At 38.2% G+C, this 16,004-nt stretch overlaps 1 protein-coding gene across 1 annotated transcript in view; it reads right to left on the reverse strand.

The window, feature by feature from the left end:
* Positions 1-1,778: 1,778 nt before the first annotated feature.
* Positions 1,779-16,004, reverse strand: part of cbsb (cystathionine beta-synthase b) — a 30,227-nt gene continuing 16,001 nt past the window's right edge. The window contains exons 9-15 of the mRNA XM_056251822.1: positions 12,578-12,662; positions 12,390-12,495; positions 11,132-11,209; positions 10,766-10,900; positions 9,586-9,694; positions 9,130-9,214; positions 1,779-1,972 (exon numbers count right to left, since the gene is read on the reverse strand). Of these exons, the coding sequence (XP_056107797.1) occupies positions 1,836-1,972; positions 9,130-9,214; positions 9,586-9,694; positions 10,766-10,900; positions 11,132-11,209; positions 12,390-12,495; positions 12,578-12,662 (735 nt within the window). The 3' untranslated portion in view covers positions 1,779-1,835. The remainder of the gene's footprint in view (positions 1,973-9,129; positions 9,215-9,585; positions 9,695-10,765; positions 10,901-11,131; positions 11,210-12,389; positions 12,496-12,577; positions 12,663-16,004) is intronic.

Below are 16,004 nucleotides of genomic sequence, written 5' to 3' on the forward strand. Positions count from 1 at the left end.
TCAATAATCCAAACATTTGCCCCCCCTGAGAGATTTTGCAGGAGCCGCCACTGAGGCCTATATATAAATACCTAAAACAATAATTAGCCTACTAATGATGACTTGTATAATAAATCCTTATTTTATTTAATAATCGGTGATGTCTTATTCTGTTTGTCGACAACTTATGAACACATTATAAAAGAGATAAGACAATTCTATAAAAAATATTGAGATTGAGTCAAAAGGACCAAGATTGAGCGTGCACTCGCAATAAAAAGCGCGCCCCGAGATTCGTGTGAGAGGGAATTCGCCTGCGAAGAGAGTCGCTCTCGCGCATTAACATCCACTCTAAATTACATTGCACTAAATGATTTCATGGTCAGACTCACACGTGCCATACATAACGCTACAGCGCTCTGCGTAAATGCATCCACGTGCACCCCCCGCTCCATCCCCGGCGGAACTGGTACGGTCCAACCGCGAGCAAAACACAGAGAAATGGAAAATCAGAGCAATGAGTCGTTTTTTTATGTTTGTTCAAAAACCAGACTCGGACGCAACAATCCAAGCGTGTAGAATTGAAAATTAAACTGAGAGACAATTATCCGTTTGTGAATTATTTAAAAAAAATGGAAAATGAAAATTCGAAGCCAATTTTTCATTTGGTTAATTTTGATGGTGCAAATTGAACAAAGAACTGCAAAGCGTTACACGGACCGAGAAGGATCACAACCTGTAATTCTCACCAGCCAGAATAAAATGTTCCGTTACAAATGTTTCCTTCGAAGGCAGAAAGACAAGTGTAGTGGCAATACAATTCACACAACCACTATTGCTTCCGGAAATAAAGCCTTTATTTGTAACCAGTATTTGTTACAGCAATAAGATTCAAGTAAAAGCTAAATCAAATAACAGAACATCATAACAGAAGAGTAAAGACAGTCTGATCCGGAGACCTCCAGCAGCATGCACAAAAACCATAAACATAAACATCAACCTAATGCACATTCACTTAACATCGACTCCTATACAAACAATCTTATTCAGTCTCAAGAAGTTACAGTTTTGATTTACAAGACATCAGACAATAAGAACATAGAAAAATGAAAATAATTATCAAAATTGCTTAACACAAGGTGGTGTGTTTTAAGCAAGTCCGAACCACCATTATTTATTTACATTCTATATCGTATCTTGTTTCAATACAAGAAAAATACCAAGTAACCCTGTCTGGGTGCAGTTCGGTTTACCAAACACACTTATTATTTGCTTTGTCAAATATTATTAATCATGCCTGCAAAACTCCCCACACACTGCAGAGATCATTGTGCCAAGAAGCAGAGCATGATTGATGAAGATAGAAGTCTCCATGATTGTTGTAAAGTATTGCAGTCACTAGGTGGCAACGTAGCTGTAGATCAGACAAGAGAGCACCTGAATCTAACACTTCAACTAAACCCAAAAATACTAAACTGCATGCAGTTTTTGAAAGAATGAACTGAAGTACATTAATTTGAATATATACACCTCTATAAAATCAGATTTGCAAAGGGTGGTTAAATGACCTGTGAGATTACTTCAGTTTAGGTGCTTTGTTAACCAGTCAACATAATGAACAAAAAATTAAGAGAGACCAAAGAAGAGCAAAATCAAGTAAACCGAGTACAAATCTGTTCGAATGACATGTACAATTATATTGACTGCCTCTTGTAAAAAAAAAGGCTGATTCTTTAAAACTGAGCTTGTCACTTACCGAGAAATAAGAGAAATAAAAGAAATAAAAAATAAAAATAAAAAAAGGAGCGAGAGAGAAACACAACGCTTCACCATTGTGTTCCCACACTCTTGATCGTTCACTGCTCTTCAGACAGAGAGCACTCGGACAGCGAGCGTTCCCTCCTCTCACGTGTGGCCACGTAGTTCAGCAGGTCAATGGCTGTCACGACCCCAAACACCATCTGCCTCATCTTGGGGGATCCATTACTCATGTCTGTAAGACAGGAACTGCAATTCAGACTGCGGACACCATCCACTGCAATGACATCACTGCACTTAATCTGCACAGGGTCCTGGGTTATTATCGTAATTAAAACCATTAAAAAAAAACATTTTCTTTACTTGAAATGAAATAAAATAAATACTAACTGAATATATAAATAAATAGATAAAACAAACCGAGTATCTGAGAATATCTGAGATATTCTGTTATCTCCAAATAAACCCCCTTCAGGCTGATGCAAGACCCCTCCGCATCACCCTATCGGGGTTTATTCTAAGATAACAACCGGCCGGATGAACATGGGCCATTTTTATTAACTAAAATTAAGTAAGGGATAATGTACAAGTTAGTTTACACTTACAGTGCATTAACTGTTTTAACAAATACAAATTTTGATCTTAATGTAAATGTTGAAATTAACATTAACTAAGGTTAATGAATGCGGTACAAGTATTGTTCACGTTAATTACTGTAGTTAACTAATTTCAAATTTTAACAAATTAAACCTTTTGGTAACCAGTGTTGGGGTTAACGCATTTACAAGTAACAAGATTTATGTCATAAGTTTTTTCAAGGAACGCATTACTTTTAAATTTACAACAAAATATCAGAGTTATTTTTCAAACAAGTAACGCAAGTTACTTTGCTTCCCCATTTATTGACTGACAGCTCTCCTGTCTCCATGTTGAGAGAAATAGGGAGAAAGTGCAGAGGCGTTGTGTGCGCTGTGTGAACATGATGGTTATTGTAGCTCTAGACTAAACGTGAGCATGCATTTACTCGTCTCAAATTCAATAAAAACAGCTAAATGCAAACTCAATATTATGCAAACCTGCAATAATTAAATATGTTAAAATTACACAAATATACTTCATGTATTTTCTCTCACTTTATTAACCAATGTCTTTGCCGATGACCTTCGATGATCCAATTAAACCATGCGAATAAGCAAACATGACTTTAGATAAACCACATTTTTTTCTCCTGCGTCCCATTCTTCTGCAATCCTGAATGGCAGCACAGCTGAAAGGCACGTTTAAGCTGCACCCTCTACTTTACAGATGTGAATTTGCATTTCCTTCAGCCTGAGGCTTATTAATTTCACTGTGTGTAAAAGGCCCAGCCTAGGTGAGAAAGAGTAACGCAAAAGTAACTCATTCCTTTCCATAAAAAGTAACACAATTAGTTACTTTTTCAGGGAGTAATATTAATGCATTACTTTTAAAAATAACTTTCCCCAACACTGATTGTAAAGTACTACCCACAAGTATGTCAGTGATGCTACAATAACATTATTATTTTCATTTACAATGATGATGTTATGAAAGTTATAAAAGCAGTCCCGCCCTGTATTCTTATGTAATGTTTGTTAACCTTAGCTAGAAAATGGAAAGTTCACAGTGGTGTCCTTCTAGCACTTGGCTGAGTATATGCCACAGCAGGTGTAATGTCCCTTTGCCACAAAGAGCAAATAGAGGGGCGCAGTGATCCGAAGTTCAGGAAAACACGTGTCCTGTATCACGAATTGGTGCTGTATTGCATTAAGCTCTATGAATAAGACTTTTATTCCTGATTAGTGCTGCAGTTTGTATGGAAAGACTTTGTACATTTTGTAAAATACCTGTTAATTCGTCATGTGATATAGATGCTAGACTATGGCACTTCTTTGACAATGTTTTACATTCACCAATGGTTTTGATTTAGGACCCAAACTTTACATTGTACATCATGTGGTGACCCAATACATTACTAAATGTAATCTGTATTGAAGGGAGTCACATTTTGTTTGAGGGCATTCTGGCATCTAATTTGGCAGCTTCTACCAAGTGGATGATGAAGGATGATTTGATTGTATAAAGCACTGACATTAAAGGCTATGCATCCAGTGCATTGAGTTTTTGGGAAGTGTCAATACCCTGGTTTAACAGATAATTATTGACTAGCGAATCTATTTTAATATAGAGTTTTTTTTGTTTGTTTTTTACCAGAGAATGCAATCACAATGATTAACAGGTCAGTAGATGCTATTTACACTAGATGCTATTTACACTATGCTATTTTTACTTAGCGATAGATGCTATTTACACTAAGAAAACATTGCAAAGAAAATGTATTCATGCTATTTTTACATAAGTGTAAATAGTAGTTAGATGCCATTTACACTTATAAATAGTGGCAGATACTATTTGCACCTCAGTGTTGTACAATAAATGGTATGCAATAATTGCAGTTTAAATTATTATATTTATTTAAATTATTAAACGGATGCTGCCTTATTGGGACCTCCCTATCTGCCCTGCCTACACCTAACCGATAAACTTTATTATTTAAACACGTTAGAAACTTTATTTCCACTTTTTGAATAATTTTCTTCATTTTTATTGAAAATAAATGCCTTTCCGATCTGATATGTGATGGGAAAAAGGGTGTAGAGAGAGTCCGGCAAAAGGAGGATTTGAACTCGGGTCAATTTGCGTCAAAACTTTCTACCACGCTTCTTACCCCTACACTATTGCTACTTAGGACAATCCAGCTTTTTCCGTAATTTTGTCTGGCCCAACAAGACGTCAGTGGGCGGAGTTACTGTAAATAGCCTCTGTGAATAGACACTCCTTTTAAATAAGCTCCAAATATACACTAGCGTTCAAAAGTTTGGGGGAATTTTTAATATTTCTGAAAGAAGTCTTGGTAACACTACAATAAGGTTTCATTTGTTTACATTGAAAAAACGGTGGAGTATCCCTTTAACTATATTAAACTATGTTATTCCCTTAACTAAGACGAGTTGATACATACCTCTCTCGTCTCAGTGCGTGCACTCAATCGCTCTGGCGCGTGAGACACTTTGATAGCACTTAACACTAGAACGGCCACGACGGTCATTTTGACCGTTTTGAATTTTATATCAGCAATAACTTTGTTGAAAAAATAAATAAAATCCTGCTGGGACCTGACTTTTCCTAAAAGTGTCTGTATTTTCATTTAAAATGTGTTTAATATAAATTACACATAAGGCAAAAAAACAAATGAACATATTTACCTATTTCGGCCATAGACGGTCATATTGACCGCACTGAATTTCACGGTATTCTTTTGATACATTTCCCGTGGTTGACCGTGTCTATTAGGAAATAATCAGAAGATTCAATTGCAAAATGACAGATATGTTTATTGAGAGTTGGTCAGATGCTGGGAGAGTTAAGGTGTGCAAATGTCCGGTATGAAGCCCTTGGCAGCTTATGGGACGCTGCGTGTAGAACCATGGAGTGTAGAACCATGGAGTGCTGAACACGGATGGATGACACACGGAAAACGGATACAGACAGGGAACAAACACGCAGAAAAACATCCACGACGGTCTGAGAAAGACTAGGCGAAAACAGTCACAGTGACACTAAAAAGGGTTCGCTGATCCGCTATAGCTGGCGCGTTGATCACAAGCAGCGGGCGTGCTGATCAGCGGCAATGATCAGCGACCACGCACACACACACACACACACACACACACACAACAAGACGAGAAAGGAGACAGCGAATCCATAAACCGTGACATTGTCTCTCTCACTGTCAAAGGAATATCTAAATAAGATACTTTTAGTTATTATCTTGTTCTGAGTTATGTTCAATGGATAGCCTATGGAATATAGCCTATCTGTTGTGAATATGCGAGAAATTACGGGCTAGCCTACCAATGATATTATTATTTATAAATGTATAATTAAACTTGTTTAAATGTACAGTTTGGTGTTGTTTTGTTTTTAAAAGATATCCTAATACAATAAATGCATTAATCTCTCAATTGGGTATTTATCATTAAAGATATAGAGTTCGCAATCTAACGGTCAAAATGACCGCTTGTGGCTGTTCTAGTAGTTATGGAATTCTGGCACTTCTAGTGTTAACTAACCCAGTTCATTCAATATGGGCCACGCAGAGAAGCGAGCAAACACCTCCACGTTTTCCCTATTTAAATACAGTTACACGAGTAGTGTAACTCGACCTAGGACAGTGACACAAAATAAAACGTTGCGCTTTTCTAAGCATGTAAAGTGGATAACTATATTGTATGGCGGAATACCATAGCAAGTGCTTGGGAGCACTTCGACTCGGCGCATATATATCTATGGACTCGGCGCAGTAATATCATCACTCCGGAGAGGGAGAGGATTTTTCACGAGTGATAATATTACTGCGCCGAGTCGAAGTGCTCCCAAGCACAACAAATTTGAAATATTATTAATTTAAAATAACTGTTTTCTATTTGAATAGATTTTAAAATGCAATTTATTCCTGTGATGGCAAAGCTGAATTTTCAGCATCATTACTCTAGTCTTCAGTGTCACATGATCCTTCAGAAATCATTCTTAAATGCTGATTTTATGCTCAAGAAACATTTATTAGGAGCCACAGCGTTTCGGCACAGCGCCACCTACTAGTCCGGAGATACGAAAAATGGCTAGGTTTGGTTTGGTTATAACTTTGGTTTGTCCAAAAATCATAAAAGTGGTCTCTTTAGATTCATAAATGTATCTTTACAAAACTTAGTATGGGTCATCGGCACAATGCTCTGAAAGAGTCTGAGAAGTTTCGGACCAGAAAACCGGAAATTATTTACATACTTATAACTTTGGATTTGGTTGACTTATTTTCACAGGAGTCATCTCCTTACATTCCCGAATACTTGCCGAGTCTAACGATACCAAACATTCTATGTTTTGCCTTATGGTTAGCGGAATGTTGTATATTAACGCTTAAACATTTGCCAATATCTTCGAAACCGTTAGACCGATCGAGAAAAACCACCGTAGTCGGTTTGGAAACATAGGTCATTGGCTATACACTAATGCCCAATCAAAGTCACCCATAGGTCATTTTTTATGCTCTCATACATAGGTCTATAACTCCAAAACAAAATGAGATATTTTCACCAAATTTGAGACACATGTATGGGCTCACTCTGAGAACACACAAAAAAAAGCGGTGGAACTGCGCCACTTGGTGGCGCTATCATAGAACAAAACAAGGACATTGCCATTAATTACAATATAATATCATGATATTAAATGCAACACTCTACGAATGCATTGGTGTACCATTACAAAACTCGGTATGTGTCTTGATAATCCATTAAATCATACTTTTAGTTACTGTATATATGATTTTTCAGACATTCAGACAACTAGGACCGTTGCTGTTCACTCTGTACATGCTACCATTAGGAGATATCATTAGGGAACATGGAATTAGTTTTCACTGTTATGCCGATGATACTCAGCTGTATATTTCTTCACGCCCCGACGAAACTTACCAATTCACAAAATTAACGGAATGCATAGCCGATATAAAAAATTGGATGACTAGTAATTTCCTTCTACTAAATTCTGAAAAAACAGAGATTCTAATTATTGGACAAAAAAACTTCCACACGTAATAACCTAGAATACTGTCTAACACTTGATGGCTGCTCTGTTAAGTCTTCGTCGTCAGTTAGGAACCTGGGTGTGCTCTTTGATACCAATCTCTCATTTGAATGTCTGACACACAATCTCTCGTGTCTAGTATCTGTAAAACCGCATTTTTCCATCTTAAAAACATATCTAAATTACGTCATATGCTCTCATTAACAAATGCAGAACAATTAGTTCATGCGTTCATGACATCAAGGCTAGATTATTGTAATGCTCTACTGGGTGGTTGCCCTGCACGCTTAATAAATAAACTACAGCTAGTTCAAAACGCAGCAGCTCGAGTTCTTACCAGAACCAGGAAATATGACCATATTAGCCCGGTTGCGATCTAAAATTCCGGCCAGTTGATAATACCTAGAATATCAAAATCGACTGCTGGCGGTAGATCCTTTTCCTATTTAGCACCAAAACTTTGGAACAGTCTTCCTACCATTGTCCGGGAAGCAGACACACTCTGTCAGTTCAAAGCTAGACTAAAAACACATCTCTTTGACCTAGCATACACATAATACATTATAGACTTCGATAATTCAATGTTAGGCTGCATAGATTAGGTCAGCCGGAACTGGGAACACTTCCCTTAAATCCAGATGTACTCGTTACATCATAAGAAGAATGGCATCTACGCTAACTTTAGTGTCTTTGTTTATCCCGAGGTTTTCCTGCAGCCTGCCGGATCCAGGCCGTATCCAGATCTGACGAAGGAGATTCGCCTGGACCCGATGACAATGCAGTGCTGAAGTGTCAACTATCCTCTCCCTATGGAGGATCCCTTTCCCACTCTACAGATAAAGCGTTGTTGAAAATCCGGTTCGCGTACCCCGAAGTGATAAAATAAAATTCTGTATCAAATTTATAGGCAAGACAAGTAGTTTGTTTAGGCATGGTTTGTAGGGAAATTACAAACCTGCGCACACATATTCAAACGAATATAACTATAGAATCAATTTTTAATGCGCATGTGAACGCCATCAGGTCACAGGTTCGCGTTTAAAGTCGGTTTAGAGAGAACGCCGTCGTCTTAGTGGCCCCTAATGTAATAACAAATGATAATTTTGCTGGAAGTGAATCAATCAAAACCAACTTTAGCTGGAAATAACATTGTTCAAAAATCGCTATAAAGCCAAAACAATCTCTGTTACCGTAAATTGTATGTTTATCTCTGTAAAGCTGCTTTGAAACAATCTCCATTGTTAAAAGCGCTATATAAATGAAGATGACTTGACATTTTGCCTAAAATCATCTTTAAATGTCTTTAAATTTCTCATTGTTGCAGTTGGTCTGACACTCCCAGCCATATTGGCATGTCTGGTCTTCTTTGCGCTCTGCCCCGATAATTGCTGCTTGCAGCTATACTTATTATTAGTGTTGTTAACTTTTCATGGGTTTGCATGTTTTGGGGGGACTTTCCATAGACAATTATTTTTATATGGTATAAACTGCATATTCTATCCCCTAATCCTAAACATCATAGAAAGGTGATTTATGATTCATAAGCAGTTTTCCTCATGGAAAATGTCCCCACAAGGACAAGGATTTCAGATATTGCCATCTTTGTGGGGACATTTCCCCGTAGGGTTTACCAGAACCTCACACACATGTAATGTTCGGGACTAAAAATAAGAAAATGGAGATTGGTTAGGGAAAAGGTGGAACAAAGAGTTAAAGAACTTGACTTACACTGAATCTGTTCGTGCACAACAAGGGCAAAATGGTCCGTCTCCAGGATACGTGAGAGTTTGCCCAGGTTATCAGTTAGGCGCACCTACAGCATGACAGACAAGTTGAATATTGAGAGATCACATTACCTCTGCCAGAACTGGTTATTAAATAACACTCGGTGTACTGATATTTACTCTGACATGTCAAATTAACACATTATTATTTCCTTCATCCAAGGCTCAAAAACCAGAGAAGTCTTCGTTATAGACAATCGTATAATTAGATCCAAGTTACCCTCATTTAGAGCCAGAGGGGAAATAAAAAACACTATCACAATAACATGCACTTATAAGGATTTCCGATGTCTCAAGGTTTATTTGAACAAATTGTGTGAATACTTTTTCTTGAACCTTCTGCTGCATGTACAGAATGACAGAAAGGGGTGTGTGTTTGTTTGTGTGTGTGTGCGCCCACCTGTTTAAACTGTTTGTAGAGAACTTTGCTTATGGGATCAGATGGCCTAACCTTCCCAGCCAGAACCGACGAGAGCATGTTCCCCAACGTGACCATGCCCAGAATCTGCCTACAGGGAGAAAACCAGAAACCAGATTGAGCCACACCTTCCTCCACTTATTTCTTCCTCCATCTGTTAGATCATTTTGTTATTTTTGGGTCAATGACATGACACCCCAGTCATGTTTTAGTCCAGATCTATTAAGTCTCAATCTTGGTCCTGGAAGACATCAGCACTGTACATTTCAGGTGTCTCCGTTGTCCGAAACACTTGGAGCCTCTAATGAGACGATGATATAAATCAGGGAGACGTCAAATGAGCAGTGCTTGGGTACACAAATGTCCAGGATATCAGAATGTATGAACCTATTCAAAATAACTAAATAATAATAATAATGAAAAAAAATCTATATTGACATTGACTCTATTATGAAAGTTTTCAATATCTGAATTAATTAGTAATAATCTTTGAAAAATATTTGTATACAAAATAATAAAGTACTATTAATATTAGGGCAAAAAAATAGATTTTTTTGATTAATCGTTTTTTAAAATGTGGTCGATTCAAAATCGATTCTCAAAGGCCACAAATCGATTTTTTTCCCATATTTATTTAACTATCACCCAAAAGCCAGTATTACTTTTCCTACACTGTTCATAGGCTTGCAGCCTCCATGTTGCAGCTAATGCTGTGAGATTTTATGTTTGTTTTATCTTAAACATAAAATAACCTGATCCTGTTTGATCAAGGCATGCGACTGTTCTGACTTGTCCCATTTTCAGCATCAATCATTCATCTTGCATCAAAATCCTGTTTATTCATTGTATGCATTTGAAACAGAGTCGGGTCCTCTTTTAATGTACCCAAGTGTACCTAAAATAAAAAGAGTTTAAGAGTTTCTTAATTTATTTTTATTAATTAACCACTTGTAAAATTATGTTCACTGTTCTTTTTTTTTATAAATATAGGATTTGTATTTGAAAACAATTATACAATTTTTTTTGGTGTATTGATATGTAATAAGAACTTTTTTTAAACAAGGTTTTTGATGGATTTCACCTCCTCATTGTTTCAGATATCTTTATTAACGCAGTACATAATAGGTTAACAACATAACTGGTTTCTGAATGAATGACCTACCCGGCGTCATCCACCACAGGTGCTTGGTCAAAGGCCTTCTCTTTCAGGATCTGAATGGTCTTCTTGATGGACACTAAAGGCAGCACAGTCAGGGGGGCGGAGAGTCGGAGCTCCTGTAGAGTCAGATTCCACCACCTACCGAGAGATGAGGGCAGGGAGAAAGACAGTAAAAGCTCACGGTAAGATGACACACATCCGGAGTAATCTGGGAGAGTGAACATGCCTCCACATATAGAAGCTTAACTGTAGCAGTAATGCAGCCTAGTGTAATAACAGACGCAGAGAGACTATATTTGCAGAGGATATCAGTGTATAAATGACAAGGGTGCTTCCAAAGACAACATGCGTATGTGTGTATACACTCACCATTGCTTCTTGACAACAAGATCCTCCTCACTCAGGAAGCCCTTTTCACACATCCACTTGTCACTAAGAAATTTAGACCTAAGGGGGAGAACAAAGCATTTAGGACAAGCCAAGAGTGTACTAACATATAGCCTACTGCAAAATATAGTATGCAACAATAAACAGTTCAGACCACAGTTTCAAAAGCATGGTACATTGTCGTCACATGACCCACGCTGAACTATGTTTACATTACCAAGTGGCTTTTCAGTTCTGTGGAATGCTGGGTGCACTGCATCAAATGCATGTTATAAGTGACTCAAACCAGAGACTAGGACTTTGCTCAAACTCATATCAGATGCAGAGATGAGTTCATGTAGAGCAGCATTTACTGTAAACAGTTGCTCTGAGACACTGGATAACATGCAACTGAACACAGCTGAAACACCCAGCGTACATATTTAATTAAATCACAGCCCATGTGATTTGATAGCCACACTAAGCTGTATTGTGATATTTGTTTTATTTAGATCAATAGTGCAACCCCAGGAAACAGTATCCAACACAGTGGGAAAATATGCATACTATGTATTGGTTCCTCAAATGCAGTATGTGTACTACAAGCATGCAGTATTGGGGAGTATTTAACTAAAAGTAGTTATTTTTCCTGAAATCACTATTTGTTTTTCAAAAAAAAAAAAAGTATGTTTTAGTAAAATGGTTATTTTAGATGCTTTATGTAAATTAAATGTGTGTGTGCGCGCATGTATGCATTTATAAAAACGCTGATTAACAGCTGCTGTTCATCACAATGTTTTTGACTATTATATAAAGGTGTGTGTTCTCTAGTTTTATTAGTTGTGTGTACCGTAGTGTAAATGTATCCGTTTAATCTTGTTAAACATCATGCTAAAATCCTTGTTGGTTTTGTTTTGAATAGATATACATTGGTAAAAGATATTTCCTCTAAAAGTATAAACTACATTGATACGGTTTGTGCAGCTAACTGACTCATTTAACCACTATCTTAAGATTAGCATAGTTCAGTAGACAAGACTACATAAAACCGTAAATAGCTTGTATTTTGGGAAGCTACAGCTTTAAAGCAGATTCTCAACTCTGGTAGAACAGTGGCATATAATTCTGAACATACCGGCTGTCTTGGTTTAAGTCTAAAACATCACAATAGTATTGTTGTTGCTTAATCGCCCAGGCAACACAAAACACACATTAACATCACAGCTAAGCACACTAGAATGCTGGGAACACCGAAACCTACATGTAGTTGCGGATGGAGTCAGGAAGGATCACCACACAGCGCTGGCCTTCCTTCAGCTCTTTGGCCACATGCACTGCTGCAGACATGGCTGTGCCTGAACTACCACCTACAAAGAGTGATAGAGAACAGACTTTAGATACACAATTTCACACACATTAAATGTGAGAGATGCATTACGAGTCACATACCGCACAGAAGACCCTCCTGTCTGATTAGCATACGAGACATGGCAAAGGACTCATCATCATTGGACTTGTACCACCTATCCACCACCTGAGACAGAAAATGTGCACCACACACTTAAAGGATTTTGTCTAGCATGATTTAAGTGTGATATCAAAATAGTGGTGGGTGATATGACCAAATTCTTATTTCACGATAACGATATATATCACGGTATAGTTATTTTATCTCATTTCTGTTATTAAAAAAAAGAAAAAAAAAAGAAGCAAATTACAAACAATAGGACAAATACAATAATGAATTAAAAAAAAAAAAATCTCATGTACAATAGGTTTATTGAACATGTAGTTGATAATCAAATGTAAAAATAAAATAAATGCATAGTCTTTACCGTATTAATTAAATAAAAATGTATTCTTAAGGCAAAAAAAAAAAAAAATCCAGTCAAGAGAAGTTAGTTATTTTTTCTTTTGTTTGATTCACATTAATGACAGAGCAGGAGGTAGGTATATTAGGCTGCTGTCACTTTAAGACAAAACCCAACTGTTTACTTTCACTTGAGACATTACTGGCTGTGTTTACATGACTACTTCACACGAAGGGCATTTTGACATAATTGCGAGTGTATTCGACCATTTAAGAGCAATAAGACATGAAAGAGGACTGAATTCGCAATCACATGCTGAGAGATACAGCTTTCTGTGCACCAGCTTACGCTGGATGTCTTTTCACTGCTTATTTTGCTTTTTAACATCTCACATGTACGCCCCAAATTCACGATCGCCTTCTGAGGCAGTTCTCAGATAGATAGATAGATAGATAGATAGATAGATAGATAGATAGATAGATAGATAGATAGATAGGAGTCTTTATTGTCCCATAGGGATAATCATTTTCACACATGCTTTTTTCCCTTCTTCCATAGCACAGAAATATCACATATGAGGAAACACATAGAACATGTAACACATATCCAAATACCTATACAAACACACAGCTCATAAAGAGACCCAGATAAACACATCAAATGTGAAAACTGCAAGGCAACTGAAGTGGGGGGTGGCAGCATTACAGTTTGTTCAGCACTGTGATGGCGGTGGGGACAATACTTTTTTTGAAATAGGCTTTAGTCCAGGTTAGTGCTCTGTATCTGCGACTGGATGGGAGTAGTATGAAGAATTTATTCAGGGGATGGTCTGTGTCAGCTGCTATTGCGCGTGCTAGGCGTGTGATGGCTGTGTCATTCATGTCTGATAGGCTGGGTGTGGGGAGATTGATAATCTTAGAAGCAATATGTGTGATTTTAGTGAGTTTGTTTTTGCAAGTCACGGTTAACATTGTGTAGAAACAGGTTGAGGAGTACAGCAGGGTGGGTTGAATGATGCTTTTGTAAAGTAGGAGCAGGAGATGTGGGGCAACAGAGAGGGCTTTCAGTTCATGTCTAACAGTCTTTGTTGTGCACGTTTCTGGATGGCAGTGACATGTTCCTTGAAGTTGATTGTATTATCTATAATGAGTCCCAGGTATTTAAAGCTACTGACCTGTTCGATTAGTTGACCGTGGATGTGGGTATGGTTCAGTCCAGGTGGTGATTTTGATGTGTACATGTACAATGAGAAGTGGGGGGATATTGAGGTCATGTGATTTCTTGATGAGCTGGTGACGTTGGATTGTGTTGAAAGCGGAACTGAAATCAATGAAGAGGACTGAGGCAAAGTTTCCAGATGTCTGTAGGTGTTAAAGAATAGGATGGAGAAGGCATGCCACTGTGTCCTCCGTACCTCGTCTGGGTCTGTATGCAAATTGATGTGGGTCCAGGTGTTGTCTGACAGTTGGCAGGATGAGGTGGAGGATTAATTTTTCCAAACATTTCATGATTATGGGTGTCAGTGCAATCGGTCGATAGTGGTTAGGCTCTAAGGGGCGTGGTTTCTTTGGGATTGGTGCAATGGTTGAGGTTTTCCATAGGGTGGGTATTGAGGCTGTCCAATACGATTCCCAGAAGACGGTGTGGAAGATGGGAGAGAGCTCCATGGCACAGTGCTTAAGCATCCTCCTCTGTGAAGGGTGGGTGTGTGGGGTCTTGGCGGGGGAGGGCACTGAGCAAGTCCTCACATGTGGTAGAAAAGTCATGGGTGTCAAACCGAGCAAAAAAGTTATTTAGGGTGTTGGCAAAGGTTAATGGGTCTTGGCAAAGGTTAATGGGTCTGGTGCTGTGATGTGGTTCTGTTTTTGTTCCTGTCCAGTTAGTATTTTGACTCTTTGAAAAGCTTGTTTTGTGTTCATGTTACTGAATTCTTGCTCCATTTTATCTTTATATTTTATTTTGGCTTTAGTGATGTAATTTTTTGTCTGTCTATTAAGTAGTTTGAGAGTGACCCAGTCCTTCTGCTTGAAAGCTTTTTGTTTTTGTTTGAGAGTGAGCTTGATATGAGGGGTGATCCAGGGCTTAGAATTTGGATATCTGGTGATATTCTTTGTCGGAATAGTTGTCATGATGCAGAACTTAATGTAGTCCATAATTAGTGTAATCCGCTCATCCAAACTTCCCTGAAAAACGTCCCAGTCGGTGCAGGCAAAAGAGCCCTGCAACTGTGCAATTGCGTCCTCCGACCATTGGGTGACGCTGTGCGTTTGTGGCTTGATGCGTTTCAGTTCTGGTTTGTATTGCGGAAGGAGGAACACGACATTGTGGTCAGAGAAGCCGAGTGGAGGGTGAGCCCGAGCGCTGAAGGCATCAGTTATATTACCATAACACAAGTCCAGAGTGTTCTCCTTTCTTGTGGGAACATCCACGTATTTTTGGAAGGACGGCAGTACGTCACCGAGGATGCATTTATTAAAGTCCCCTAAAATAAACGCTGGTGCCTCAGGGTACTTGGGTAGCATGGAGTTAGCCACCTCGGCTAGTATCTCCGCGGCTACCTTGATGTTAGCACTAGGAGGGATGTACGTACAGGTGACAACAACAGGGGGGAATTACCTTGGGAGGTAAAAGGGACGCAAGGACAGGGTCAGCTTCTCAAAGTTTCTCAAAGTTTTCTCACTTTGGCAGCATGCCAGTCAGAACGAGCACCGCACCGAGTTCCTTTTCAGGATATATTACACTTATAACTATAACTATTTAAAAATCAAGCATATCCCACTTAATATTCTCATTCATGCATTTCATCTATTGAAGTATCAATAGTGCTATACATTTACATACCGCGTACACAATATAACAAAATCTCTAACGATAGACATTTAATACTGTGGTAACGATATATATAGTCATACCGCCAAGCCCTACATCAAAACATCTATTATTTGCCATTTTCATTTGGGAAATTGATCAAATATATTGTATCATGATCAAAAATGGTGCAGACTGCAAATAAAAACTGGCAAACACTTATGAAAGTCAACAGAAGGTTTCCTAACGTTTCTACA

Source organism: Rhinichthys klamathensis, unplaced genomic scaffold, assembly GCF_029890125.1.
Source record: "Rhinichthys klamathensis goyatoka isolate OS25496 unplaced genomic scaffold, OSU_Roscu_1.1 h1tg000090l_1, whole genome shotgun sequence".
In the NCBI taxonomy this organism is placed as follows: domain Eukaryota; kingdom Metazoa; phylum Chordata; class Actinopteri; order Cypriniformes; family Leuciscidae; genus Rhinichthys; species Rhinichthys klamathensis.